Source organism: Mastigoproctus giganteus, chromosome 8 (genome assembly GCF_048544385.1).
Source record: "Mastigoproctus giganteus isolate SK-2022 chromosome 8, ASM4854438v1, whole genome shotgun sequence".
In the NCBI taxonomy this organism is placed as follows: Eukaryota; Metazoa; Arthropoda; class Arachnida; order Uropygi; family Thelyphonidae; genus Mastigoproctus; species Mastigoproctus giganteus.
Window position 1 is genome coordinate 47,427,328 of NC_143582.1, and position 13,386 is coordinate 47,440,713.

The following is a 13,386-nucleotide window of genomic DNA, read 5'->3' on the forward strand; positions in this document are numbered from 1 at the left end:
GGACAAAAATGTCCTATTCGTCTGAAAATAAAAAGACGAAGTTGAATATTTGTTTAAAACTTTATTTATATAAATATTTTTACATTTGTTTTCTGAGTAACAACAAACCCTTTGGTCCTTGAGGGTTGTCACAGACATTCTTCTATCAGGTATGACAAGCTAGGGTATTGTATGATTTTATATGGGACATTCAGTAAGTTTTTTTTTTTATTTTGTAAAATGCAGCATTCCCGATTGTGCGAAAATCCTCGTTTAATCAATTATTTTAATGCGGAATGTCTTGTTTTGATTTTACTCAAAGCGCAATTAGACGGCAATTTTATAATTTCAAAAAGTATCAAACAGTATTGAATGCTGTGCGTATTAAATATTTTGTAATTATAAACTTAATAAGTAAAATAAAAAATACAAAAACCGATATATACAGTTTGCCCAAATGATTTATGCATTATGTACGGAATTCCTAGAAGTTGTTAATGACTTGACTTTAATAAAGAAAACCCTTCTATATAAGTGAGATAATAAAAAATACTGAGTGAAAAAAATACCAGAAATGCGATTATTTAACCATAATAGCTCTTTGCAGAGGTCTGGAATGAAATACGATGATAATCATGTTGCTACCAACGGTAAATGTAACTAACATTTTTAAAAAGATAAAAAACAAAAAAGAAACACTAGAGTAGATAGAAAAGAAATTTTAGAGGTGAAAAGTCATAAATGAGTACTGTATTTAAGTTACTGCTTCAAATGTGCACACTTGACTCATTGATTAAAAGACCCATACAACTGGGCATTGTAAAATAGCCTATCTGTGAAGGAAGAAAATAGAGATGTAAGAAAAAGAAAGACTGAAGTATGAAAATGGATAACGGGTAGCAGTTCAGTTATGAAAAAAATTTGAACGATTGTTATTTTGAGATACGACCGCCATCTAGTAGAAATTAAAGTACAAATAAAAAATAAATATTTTTATACAAAATATTTTTTAAAGTAATATATATTTTTGGTGGTGATATCCATTATTAGAAACAGTATTAAAACACCATTAACAAATAAGTTCAACGTGCTCATCATCGCTGTAAATCGACCACTTTGTTTTATTCTTCATCGTAAGCATAATACCTTCTCCGCCTTTGACGCACCAGCACAAACACAACAACAATAATTACGCACACCAACACAGCAAATATTGAACCTAAAATGATTGCTAACTTATCGCCTATTGAGAAAACTTTGGCGCTTTTGGAATCGTTTGGATCAGGTGGTTTTTGTGTATAAATAATCGTATATTTATCGTGAGGATTGGTCCACAACACCTCTACCGCGTTGGATACCTCGCCGTAGTTCCCGACGTCATCAACTGCTCGAATACCAAAAAAATACGATCCACTTCTGAGGTTGGGATTCATCACGACTGTAACTTCTTCTAGAGAGCCATATTCTGACGGTGAGAGATGAACCTCCGTGTCAAGAGAGGTGATTAGATATCCAGTGTCATTGAATCGGAGACGAAGATTGGTCCGATCTCGGAACCTCTTTAGTTGGTATTCGGTTGCTGCAAAATAAATTGATGAATGCAGAATCTACTAATTTCATTTTATAACTATGCTTGATTCCTTATTTCTTTATAGCATTACTTAAATGGGTTTGATGCGATTTGTTTCATTTATACGGGTTACAAAAACAACCATATGTGGCTCTGGTTTCTAAAGTTAATAATTTTCATCTCAAAAGAAGAAACTGGGAGTGATCTACTGCAAGAAGAAATTAATTTTGTTAAGAGAAAGGACATTATCGTATTAAATATTTAAGTGTTATTTAATCACATTTGAATTACTCTGCATATAAAAAAGGGAAACAGTCACATGAGGTTATGAAGACAAAATTAGTAGAATAGTCAGGCTTTAGAAGAAATCGTTTTCCGATAGACATTTTTAACTAATAATTGAATTATTTCCTCAAAAAAAAAAAAAAAAAGAGTTGCGTATTATTTCTTAAGCCTTTGATTATACATGAAAGCGTATTTTTGAGATACTAATTCAAGACAAAATTAAAAGTAGCAACAGAGAGAGAGAGCGCACATTAGTCGTCGTGGCTGACACACTTATCGCTACTGAGCCTGACACTTAGGTGATACCTTTTTCTCCAGTGCTTAAGTAAGATGGGAAAACAAAGGTGATCAGAGTTTGCCAACACTTCAAGCAGTTTTCACTGTTAATCGAATTTCGTAAATGTGTTTGTATTGTGTAAGTTGAACAAGGAACATTGTGAAAATATAAGACAGATCATTGCATTTGAGAGTGCTGAACTCGATGTTTGAGATGTTTACAATTAAAGTCACCACCGCACCTTTTGTTCTATTGTTGGTATGAGCCATAGTGTGTTTGTCGGGCGGTGCCAGTGGTTCTCACAAAACCGCTGGTATGAACCATCTATTGAACTAGTTTCTTTTACTCCTTGCCAAAAGTCATTTTCTGGTTATTCTGGGATTAAAAAAAAAAAAGTTAAATAAAGAAGCGCGTACCATTCAACAGGCTTCTTCTCTCCTTACGGTCATTATCTGCTTTTCATAGGCTGCCCGTTTCATTGTCATGTTTTCGTCGTGGTATAGCTTACTCCTCTCTTCATCACGTGGGCAGCTCTCTTCCCGTAGTGCTGTCCGCCTGACTGGAGCGCTCTATGTCTATAAACTACCTCCTCTGTGCCATCTCTAACACATCCTAGGTCCAGCGCGTTCCGTTCACTTAACAGATTTGTTGTTCCCTAACTTGGCGCTATTACATGGGTTTTCAGCCCGGAAATTTATGATTTTCATCCCGAAAAACAAGAAATCCACCATAGAACAACATTTCCAAACATTATGAAGTGGCGTCTCGTAGCCTCAGTTGCCTCGGCGCATAATCCTAAACCCATTCAGCTCAGCATCCCTAACTTGGATGCCAATGGCTAAAGCTCGAAGTTTCGTTCCCCCATTCTTCCAGTGTCATTGGCATCTATTGACAGTCGCACAATTTTGGTGTTTACCTGCCGTATATTTCCGCCGGACGTTCTGGCTCGAACTCCCATTATGCGCACTTCAATTTGCTGTACGCTGTTCCATTGATGTCCTATTCTTTAAGCAGAGCTAAGGTGTTTCTGCACACTTCTTTCAAGGAAATGATTTATTTCTATTTTTGCAACAACATATTTCATGCTTTTGCTTCCAGGAATTTCAGGGCGTATCCAGAATAATCTCAACGTGCTGTGCAGAGACAGTGTCTGCATTTATTCAGAGCATTTTATTGAAATAAATTTGTCATTTATTGAACGTGACACCTGTTCTGTGAGCTTTAGACTCTCATCTGCCTTGAAGGAGAGGCTGATGGACTCTGCTGTTAATGTTCAATATAGCTTTTTGCTTACTTAGTAAAGCCTTTTCTTGTTTCATTTCGAAAGAGAAAGGATCAGTGGAAACTGATTCAGAGCGTGGTTTTCGGAAATATTGCATCATTTCGCAACATATACTCCTCACCAGGGAAGAACCCCGTGTCAGTTAGCCGATGACGTGTTTCAGAGCACGTGAGCAACTGTGTGACCTTTTAAAGCTTACCGGTTTATCGAATAAAGTGTATCAAGCGCCATCTGTCTGTTGTTCTGATACTATAACGAGAGAGAGGGAGAGAGAGAGAGATTTAAAGAAAGAGAAGCTTACCTCTACCGCAGTCGTAGTTGTCGCCTGGGGCTGTCCACTGAAAGGTATAAGTACTTATGTTTAAGTCGTAGGTTGTTATACGAAGATCGAGGATCTGGTTTGGAGGAAAAATGTCTTTCTGTGCAACTTCTGCCACATAGAAACTGCCATGCGACACCACTCGATTGAAATTTCCAGCAGGCACAGAGTTGTCAGTTGGTATAAAACTGCCGCAGCAAGATCGATCTAAGGAAAACATTATTTTATTTACGCAAGTATCCTACAGGATTCAATTCCTAAAAAAAGGATGCAGATAATGCAATACAGTTTTGTATTTCTTACAATACTACGTTTTCTATATTCTCCTAAGTAAATTACTCATTGATAAATAAAGAAATTAATCGTAAAGAAAAAGTGAAAACTTGCATCTGTTTACATCAAAATGTACATGTGTGTGTATATACATCAGTTTGATCTCTGCAAAATAGTTGCAGAGATCAAACTTACGCTAAACTGATAATATAGTTTAAAAATACATTAAATTATCACACTACCAACACCTGAGGATTAAAGTAAGTAAAAGTCAGTACAGTACTGAAATTGTTCGCAAAAATATTAGAACCTCTACTGCTATTATTATTAAATCTGTTTAATTTCACATTGATTCTCAGCAGAGTAGTAGAGTAGATACACATTACAATAATTTTTCATTTTATATTAATCGGTTTTAAAATTTTCTTTTAACTGACAGTGTATTCAGTAATTTTCTTGTTAAAGAGATTTAAGGATGCTGCGTTTACGGTTCCATTTGTTGAATGGGGCTTAAGCTTGATGCAGTCCAGATGAATAGATCTTGTCGTGTGTCAAAAGAGTGGTTAAGTATATGAGGCAAATTAGTATTTTATATCAATTTTTTTTTATAAATCTGTAATATTTGATGACTAGTAATCTGAATATAATATAGATACAATTCTCCTTCCTCTTCTTTTCGATATTATCATATTCTCTCACAGTCTAATTGCCTGTTTTGGTTAGCCACTCTGTTATTTGATTCTAAACAACCCAACTATAAAACCTCGGGTAGTCAAAATAAATAGATCACTGATTTCCTCTTACATCCAATAGATGACACTGAGAAAGACCACTGGATATGAAGTATTTGTTTATCTACCTGGTCATATATTCGTAAAGTGCGGACTTCAAATGCAGGGCCATGACTGATACGTGTTTGTAGGGTTCACAGAACAAACGGAGCCTACAATTGATTAGGACAAAAGCGAAGCGACAATTCTGGCTTCCAGGGTCTGAAGCACCTTTTTTTTTTTTAATTAGATATATTTTTTTAAACACCTGTGGTCGATAGCTTACGCGCTCTTCTTTTCAGATGCAGTTACGTACCTGTTCTTAAGTAAAAAATATGGAATTCGACTTTTTTTGCGTTATTGTGTACTGCATTATTATTATTGCTCTTATATTATTTCTCCCTGATTGAGGGTCCGCCTCGTGACGGGTATTGCTACCAAGTACACAGGGTGGTTGTTGTTATGTCTGGTGTTACTGTTGGTCGAGGAACTCTCTGACTATCCTACAGGTGTTCAGGATTGCGACTTTCTGGAGTTTCTTGTAGGTGTTCTCTGGGAGACCTATTGTTGCTAGGCTGCTATGTAGGGTCTTTGGCACCTTACCTGTGGTTGACACGATGATCGGGGTGGTCGTTACTTGTTGCATATGCCACATCTCTTTGATCTCCTGTCTTAGGTTCGTGTACTTTCTGATTTTTCCCCATGGTTTTCTGCAGGTTGCCAGTATTGGATACCGCTATGTCAAGCAGATAGGTAGCAATTTCCTTCTTGTCCACAAGGTTTATGTCCGGTCTGTTGTGCGGGATTGTCCTATCCGTTATTATGGCGCGGTCCCAGTACAGCTTGTGGGTTGGGGTCTCTAGTACTGCCTGGGGTTCGTACTTTTAGTACGGTACACTTTCTTCGATCAACTGGTATTTCCTTGCTAGCTTCTTCTGTATCATCCTGGCTGCCTGGTCGTGTCTATGAGTGTACTCAGTCTGGGTGATCACCTTGCATCCCTCGGTGATGTGTTGGTTCGTTTCTGAGGCCAGGTGGCATCGTTGACATGTGTCATCGAACACTCCGGACTCCTTGGCGATGTATTTTTTATAGTTCCTGGTGTTGATCACCTGGTCTTGGATGGCGAGCATGAATCCTTCAGTCTCGGGGAAGAGCATCCCGCTCGTGAGCCATGCATTGGAAGCAGTTTTATCTATGTGATCTTGATGGAGATTATTGTAGTGTCTGCCATGGAATATCTTCTCTGCCCATCTTTCTAGCTTCATTTGTGCCTCCTGGTTGGGGGAGACTCCTCGCTTAGGTTGTGAGTGGAGCATACCGCTTGTCTATCTTCCTTATGGCCTGCTAGAATGCTTCTGTTTGTTTCTGGAAGTAATCCTTCCGGTTAACTATCGCTGTCTTCTGTTGCTCAATGAGGTATGTCAGGCCCCTTCCTCCTTCTTTCCGGGCAATTGTCAGTCTCTCCACGGCAGATTTCGGGTGGTGTTAACGGCTCTTGGTCATCATTGTCCTTGTCTTTCTAATGATATCCTCCAGCTCGGTTTTAGTCCAATCTATGATCCCGAAGGAGTATGTGAGCACTGGGACTGCATAGGTGTTTATGGCTTTAACTGTGTTCCCTCCGTTCAGCTTTGCTTTCAGCAGGCTTCTGAGTCTCTGATGGTATTTTTCGGTCAGGCAGGCGTAATTTCCTTGTGCTGTAACTGCTGAGCCTGCATCATCCCCAAGTATTTGTATGCCTCTCCCTCTGCCATGGCTTCGATCTCTTTACCAGTCTGCAGCTGGTAGTTTCGGTTGACTAATTTTCCCTGGTGCATTCCGTGGGTCTTGCATTTGCCTAGACCAAAATCCATCCTAATATCATTGCTGAATTCTTCGGTGATCTGGAGTAGTTGCTGGAGGTTCTTCTCGGTTCCCGCGTAGAGCTTGATGTCATCCATGTACATCAGGTGGGTGAGGGTGTAGAGGTTCTTCCTTCCTTCTTTGAGGTTATATCCGTATACTTGCTACTCTTTAGCATGGTGGATAGCTGGTTATTATTATTATTATTTTAAAAGGCTATTTGTACAGTATTTCAATTCAGTAAATATTTTACATAACACCAATATATATGAAGTAAATTTTGTCTTTAAAATATAATCTTTTGTCTACTGCTTTAAAATTATTGCTGTAACGATTGCTAGCCATGCACAAACATTTACATTTCTGCATTGCAATAATATTGAAACACGTTTTTTGCTAAACTTACAGTAGTTTGACTCCACCTCGTGCTTGCTACGTGTTATGATGGTGGCTCCTTGATTCCTGCCTTCTACGATCATCATAAGAATGTAGTTTCCAGACGTGGAAAAGTTTGTGAAGTAGCGACTATAAATCCCATCATTAGCAGTGATATCAGGACCTGTAAAAAATAACAAAAAATCACTTTGGGAACACCCTATGCTTAACTTGTAGTAATCCTAAAAGATGATTAAGAAATTACAATAAAAAATCCTGGCAATGGCTAAACGAACTCACCTCCAAGTCCATTGTCTAGAAGCTGAAAAATTGACACCTGCTGAGGATCGGGGTGATAAATTACCGCTGTAACGTTCGCACCAACAACAGGATTAACTCCTTTCCTCACTTCTCCGTATATGATAAGGGGACGTTCTAAGAGATCTACCTAAAAAATGACAAAGGATTTTACTCCCTGTCGGGACCCATAGTGTAACTCGAAGCACCATCTTGGATGACGTCATTCGAATAACATTTCAAACGTTTCCTCACCTGATCCTTCTCAGCATTAGTCCATACTCTAGAGGATATCAATAGCTCTTCGCTTTTGCTGATTTCAGTCACGCTGACGAGGACAAGGTCCCGTTGCAGTTTCTGAGTTGTGAAGGACCATTTTCCTTCCTGAAAAAGAAACTGTTTTGTAAAGAGGCTTTTATCAGTCGATAAAATGTTAAATATACAAGTGTGACATGATGGACTTCGGCTCCCCCATTCCGAAACAATGTTTTTCCTAGTGGATAACGTTTAGATTTATTTATATTGCTAAACGAACAAATTGAAGCATATTTATAAATGAGTTAAATTTTTCAATTTGTTTCAATGATTACATCCAGTGGCTTAAGCTATAGCAAAGCTGCAATTTGTTTAGTCAGCTTATTCTGGGATACTACAATTATTTATAGTTTTACTCATATGGTACCTGCACCAAACAAGGCCATCCTAAAGTTTGGTGTTTTACTAAATGTTTTCTACTCAACCAAAAGCATTATAGTTTGTCCATGTTACCTTCTTTGAGCTGACAACAGCAAATTTTTTTAAAAAACAAATTTTTAATATTTTTAAAAGTATATATAACATTTATGGGCTAACTGCTTTATTAGGAACTCGTATTCTTAGTAAAGCCAGTCTTCACTTTCTTAAAAATTAACAGAAATGCATAGTATATGGATGTAATAAACACATTTATTTTTTATTAGTTTCTCATTTAGTAAAGAACCCAGCTATTAGTTGGATTAAGTGAAGGATAATTCCGAAAATGTCATAATCATCATTTTTCCCATCTTTCTTTGCACTAATGTTAGCTGCAGGTGCAGATGTATCTTCCTAATTATTTCTGTAAGAGGAATATTTTAATAATTGAAGCACAACCGTTTCCGTAGATATAACCTTATTAGGGACAGAATGCGTTTATACATCATACATTTTGGACTATAAATCACCAGATCTCACCTATAAACGTCCCCATAAATGTCTCTTATATTTAAATGACTTCAGCCACGTATCTATTAAATCCTAAATTTTCAAATTAATGATCGGGAATTTTGCTTCAAGAGCATGCATATCATACCCAAATTTTCATGTACTTCATCTGTATTTACGAAGTAAAATCTATATGATAAGGTAGCCGAGTAGTTTACGCGATGCACTATTTAAATAAACTTCTTTATTGCTGCTAAGTACGGTACAAGTACTAGAAACAATAGTTCTCATCATGGCGACATGGCCAGGAGTTTTACATTAAGGAATGATACCTGTGATTAAATTGGCTTTTACTCCCTTTTACATTAATTAGTGTGGTAAAATTAATAGTTACATGGGATATTATAAGTTACACAAAATAAAAACATGTAAATTGAAATTATAACAAATAGAAAAATATAACAGAAACAGAACTGAACGTCGTAACACAATTTGGAAGAGTTTATCCCAGTTCAACAGATTCGATCCACTCGAGGAGAATGCGAAGTTGTTTGTAGTCGGTAACCATTTTCTGCAGGCTAATTCCAAGACGGAGCAGTGCCTGAATTTTGGGGAGTGCCTGGGCATGTAGGAAACGATTACACAGCTTTAGCCGGTTGTATTTGAGGATTAGTGTGGGCTCTGACCTCATGGATGGCAGTGGATTGTGCCACTAACAGAAATCCCAGAATTTTGGGGCGTTTATCACTCCTGTCTACATTTTTATTGTAGAGTCATTAAACGCCTGCTGTCAATTAACTTAGGGAGCCTGGGTACATTTAGCTGCTCAGCCATGTCAGTTGTTCTCAGTTGAGGGGGTCGGCGATGCTTATTTGTGGCCCATTTCAGGGTCCAGTATTCATACGCGAACACCGGTTTTTGAAGTGAGGGCGACGCAGATGCCCAAATTTCAGCAGTGTATAAAATAACCGGATAAACAGTGGTGTAAAGGTATCTGGTAGTGGTTGCGGCATCGATGGAATGAAGTAAGTGCTTCGCTCTCTATCGTAGGGTGTTAAATCGCTTCCGGAGGTATTCTGGGTGCGCATCGAATCTCAGCTTCGGATCAAAATTGACACCAAGGTTCTTATAGCAGGTAACCACTGGGATGAAAGTGCCAGAAGTGGATGAAAGTGAGTAAATCATTATTGCAGATTTTGAAGGATTAGCGTTTAACCCAAACATTTTCAAGTAAGTTGAAAGAGCGGTCAAGTTCTCAGTGATTGAAGACGTAATTGCCTTTGCAGACGGTGGGATTAAGGTAAGGAACTTTATATCATCAGCATATATTAAAGCATCATCACGGGGACGCATGAACGGAACTAGAATGGCTGAGAAAAGGAGGCCAGACAGGACGCCACCTTGTGGGACTCCTGAATTGATTTTCCTTGTAAAGTGGGTCTTCTTCATTGTGAGGTGGACACTTCTATTCCTCAATAAAGCGGTGAAGAAAGCTAGTAGATTCCCTTTATCCTGACGAAGAATTGCAGAAGGCTGAGATGGGCTCTGATGTATAAGCTATCAAAAGCAGCTTCGATATTGGCGTACACAATAGCTAATTCGGATTTAGTTTCGAAGGCCTGAAAAATTGATGTCTGTGCCGCCATGAGGTTTGTTATGGTGGATCTATTTGTGACTGCGAAGTGGAACTGTTTCTCTGGCATCAGCTATTTGTTCACTGCTGGAAGGAGTACCTTTTCAAGGAGTTTGAGGAAGGTATTGGTCTGAAATCTTTTGGGCTTGTTGGCGCTTGAACTTTAGGCAGTAGACTAAGCCAGCTGGTAGTTGATTGCTGGAACAGACTTCCATCTGTTGTTGTGGAAGTTGATAGCTTAAATAAATTTAAGGCTGAACTAGACAAACATTTGGAGTGACCGAATGGGTGAAATGGGAAGGATTTTTTTTTTTTTTTTTTTTTTGGCTGATGCTCTATAAGCTTGCTTTCTTGCATCATATGCCTCAACTAATGATAATCCTCCAGGTTCTGCTCGCCAGGTCTGAATACGGTCCTTGCTAAAGCATTTCGAGTCCACATGACCGCTAAATATAGTAATGTTCTTGTATTCTCTGTCTTGTATGTTCATCTGACCCTATGTGGATGCCCTTTAGTATAGATAGAAAATTTATTTATCCATCACAGCCTAATCGGCTTGGGGTTAAAGAAACGATCAGAGTCAATATGTTACGGATGCCACTAGGCGAGAACCCCGAAGAAGCTAATCTTGCAGCTGAAATAAGTATTAACCACGATTCTATGAGGTGGTGTTATCAGCTTATTTTTTATAAAATTACAGAAAGTAGTCTGGTTACACATAAACCCTCTGATTTTAAAAATCCACAGCTGCCACCAAAATCTCCTCCATACCAAAGTAAATTCGACACCCACCCGGGGTGCACTCGGTCCACCAACTTTGAAAGAATGCTGATCTAACCTTTTTTCTTCTTCTTTTTTTTCCCCTTCATAACTTGAATAGCATACTCACAACATTGTCATAAAACATCCGTAGTCAACTTTATATAATCATATTAACGTGATTATATCAACTTTTAACCCTTAAGGCCATCTTGGCAGAATCTGGCGCCTCTAGTGTAGAATATAGATTATGAAAAAAATATATAAATAAATACTGAAAACAAGTCATAATTCTTCCCAAATGCAAAAGTAAGAGCTTTCCCCGTACTTTTATTAGCTAGCACTGCTGTAAAGAATACTTATTAACTAAAATAAACAATTTTCCCATATAGAAAAGCCGTTTACTCTGCAGCGATTTTCTTTTTCACTAAAATTAATAATTGATTTAATCATACAGTCGATTATTTCCCTTGTTTATAGGTGTGTTAAATTGTATTTAAAAAAACTACCTTTACCCATACATTAATACTCTGATATAGTCTGGTCGCCGTATCAAAGCACAGTATATTTTTATGATTTAATTTGTCTATTGAGGACCACGTCATATGATTTTATTTTTATCACGAAATTGCATAATCACATGAATCTAATGCGTTTATACATAATACATTTTGGACTGTATCTATTGTAAATCACCTGATCTTACCACGGACTTCTATTTATTTCTGAAAATTTTAACTTATACATTACTTATCTCATTATATGATATTTACAATTCATATTTGATGTAATGATTGCAGATTATTTTTATGCTGTTAATTATCTTTCTTTTTATTCTGCATTCCCGATTTATTGATATCTTTTCACCTTCATTTCTGTCTGGTAACCAGTTTTATCACTGAGATAGAACAATTTAGATTATATCTGAGTTCGCATTGTCATTACTGTTTTAATGGAGTTTTGACTTATTATTATTGTACCTCTCATCTTAGTACTGAGTTCGGTTTAACTCTACTGGCGAGAAAAGAAATAGTTGAATAAAAAACCTGAAAAATGTCTAATTTCGTACACAGAAAAATTTTGAATACTGGGATAATTCAATGATATTGAGATGCGCTATTTTTGGATCTTGTTTACTAAACAGAATATAAACTAGCTTTTCAAAGATATGTTTCTGCTCTTATCTCCATTATTACTGGCTTTGCGATAAATCCAGTTAACTAGTTCTTCATTGATTCCATTTTTTTCTTAATAGTAAATGCTTTTTCTTCACACTGCCCATCCAAATTCCTACAGTTCTCAAACCAAAATTAAAGCAGGCACGTCCCATACGATCATAAGAAAACGGCTCTTTCTTCGTACCTGAATCCTCTAGGAATGATGCGGTTTGCTTTGCAGCGGTGGACAAAACGCAAATGCTGTCTGTTGCAAGCTTCTGACAAAAACAACTTCTGCAAACTAACAGTCTGGGTTCGAACCCAGACCTTTCCAAACTAGTGAGAAGTGGCGAAATAACTGTACCGTTGCCCTCGCGAGCATTCTCACACCGGGTGGAAAACGCCGAGGTCGAATCCCTTCAGTGACACGAGGAATTTTTATGAGCTTTTTTCATATGACTGAGTTAGCTGGTCATCTGCGCGGGTAGCACAGTGGTATCGTCACCGTCCTCCTCACACCAGGTGGTAAAGGCCCGGGTTCGAATCCCGTCAATGACGCGAGGAACTTTAATGAGCTTTTTATGATCCGTGGCTGAGTTAGTCGGTTTCACGGAGGACTGGCAAAAGATTTATAGACATTGATCTTTTAATCATAAAATGGACACGTTCATATATGAGACGCAACTAGGAGAAGCGCTTTTTGAGAAACATATTAATAACTCACATGGCACAGAAAGCCATAGCAGTGGCCAGAACGAGATGACTTGGTTGCAAATCTGGCCCAAAACATTGCCGTCACATAATTCGTGTATTCGCGAATTTCTCAAGAACGTGCATTCACGGACAAAAGTTGTGGCCTTATTTTATCCGCTCGGCTGTTATATACTGATCACTGGCCTACAGTCACAGGTCAATTTTAATAGCTTCTGTTCACTCCTATCCATTTTATCTATTATTAATTATAGTGATGACATCACAAACTGAAAGGAAAGCCTTTCACGTAACACCGCTGTCGATAATTATAATAATTTTTCTTGGATAGGTAGTGATGGTGTATGTTTTTGCGGTAATCATCTTACGCTATTCTGTATTGCGTCAGTCAAGTTTGCATAGAATTTTGTTTCCTGCACCAGAAACACAAATATTATGCCCTCTTAATGAGGGTCTGTCAAAAGCGCAAATGTTTGTGTGGTCTCCAAGATTCAAGTGCCACTCACACTGCCCTGTCCATCCGACAGTTTCTGGTCAAGAATGTGGCCTGCCACCCCACTTACTCTCAAAACCTTTCTCCCTCAAACATTCCTTTTTTCGAAAGATGAAACCTACGGGAGGATCTAGAAAAAGAATTAATAATGTCTTGGTGTGTCATGAATCTCCTGCATA

At 37.9% G+C, this 13,386-nt stretch overlaps 1 protein-coding gene across 1 annotated transcript in view; it reads right to left on the reverse strand.

Annotated features, from left to right (window-relative positions):
* Positions 1–1,100: 1,100 nt before the first annotated feature.
* The window catches only part of LOC150081512 (calcium-activated chloride channel regulator 4-like), a 34,857-nt gene continuing 22,571 nt past the window's right edge, over positions 1,101–13,386 (reverse strand). The window contains exons 10-14 of the mRNA XM_090380227.1: positions 7,528–7,656; positions 7,276–7,423; positions 7,007–7,159; positions 3,695–3,919; positions 1,101–1,558 (exon numbers count right to left, since the gene is read on the reverse strand). Of these exons, the coding sequence (XP_090236353.1) occupies positions 1,101–1,558; positions 3,695–3,919; positions 7,007–7,159; positions 7,276–7,423; positions 7,528–7,656 (1,113 nt within the window). The remainder of the gene's footprint in view (positions 1,559–3,694; positions 3,920–7,006; positions 7,160–7,275; positions 7,424–7,527; positions 7,657–13,386) is intronic.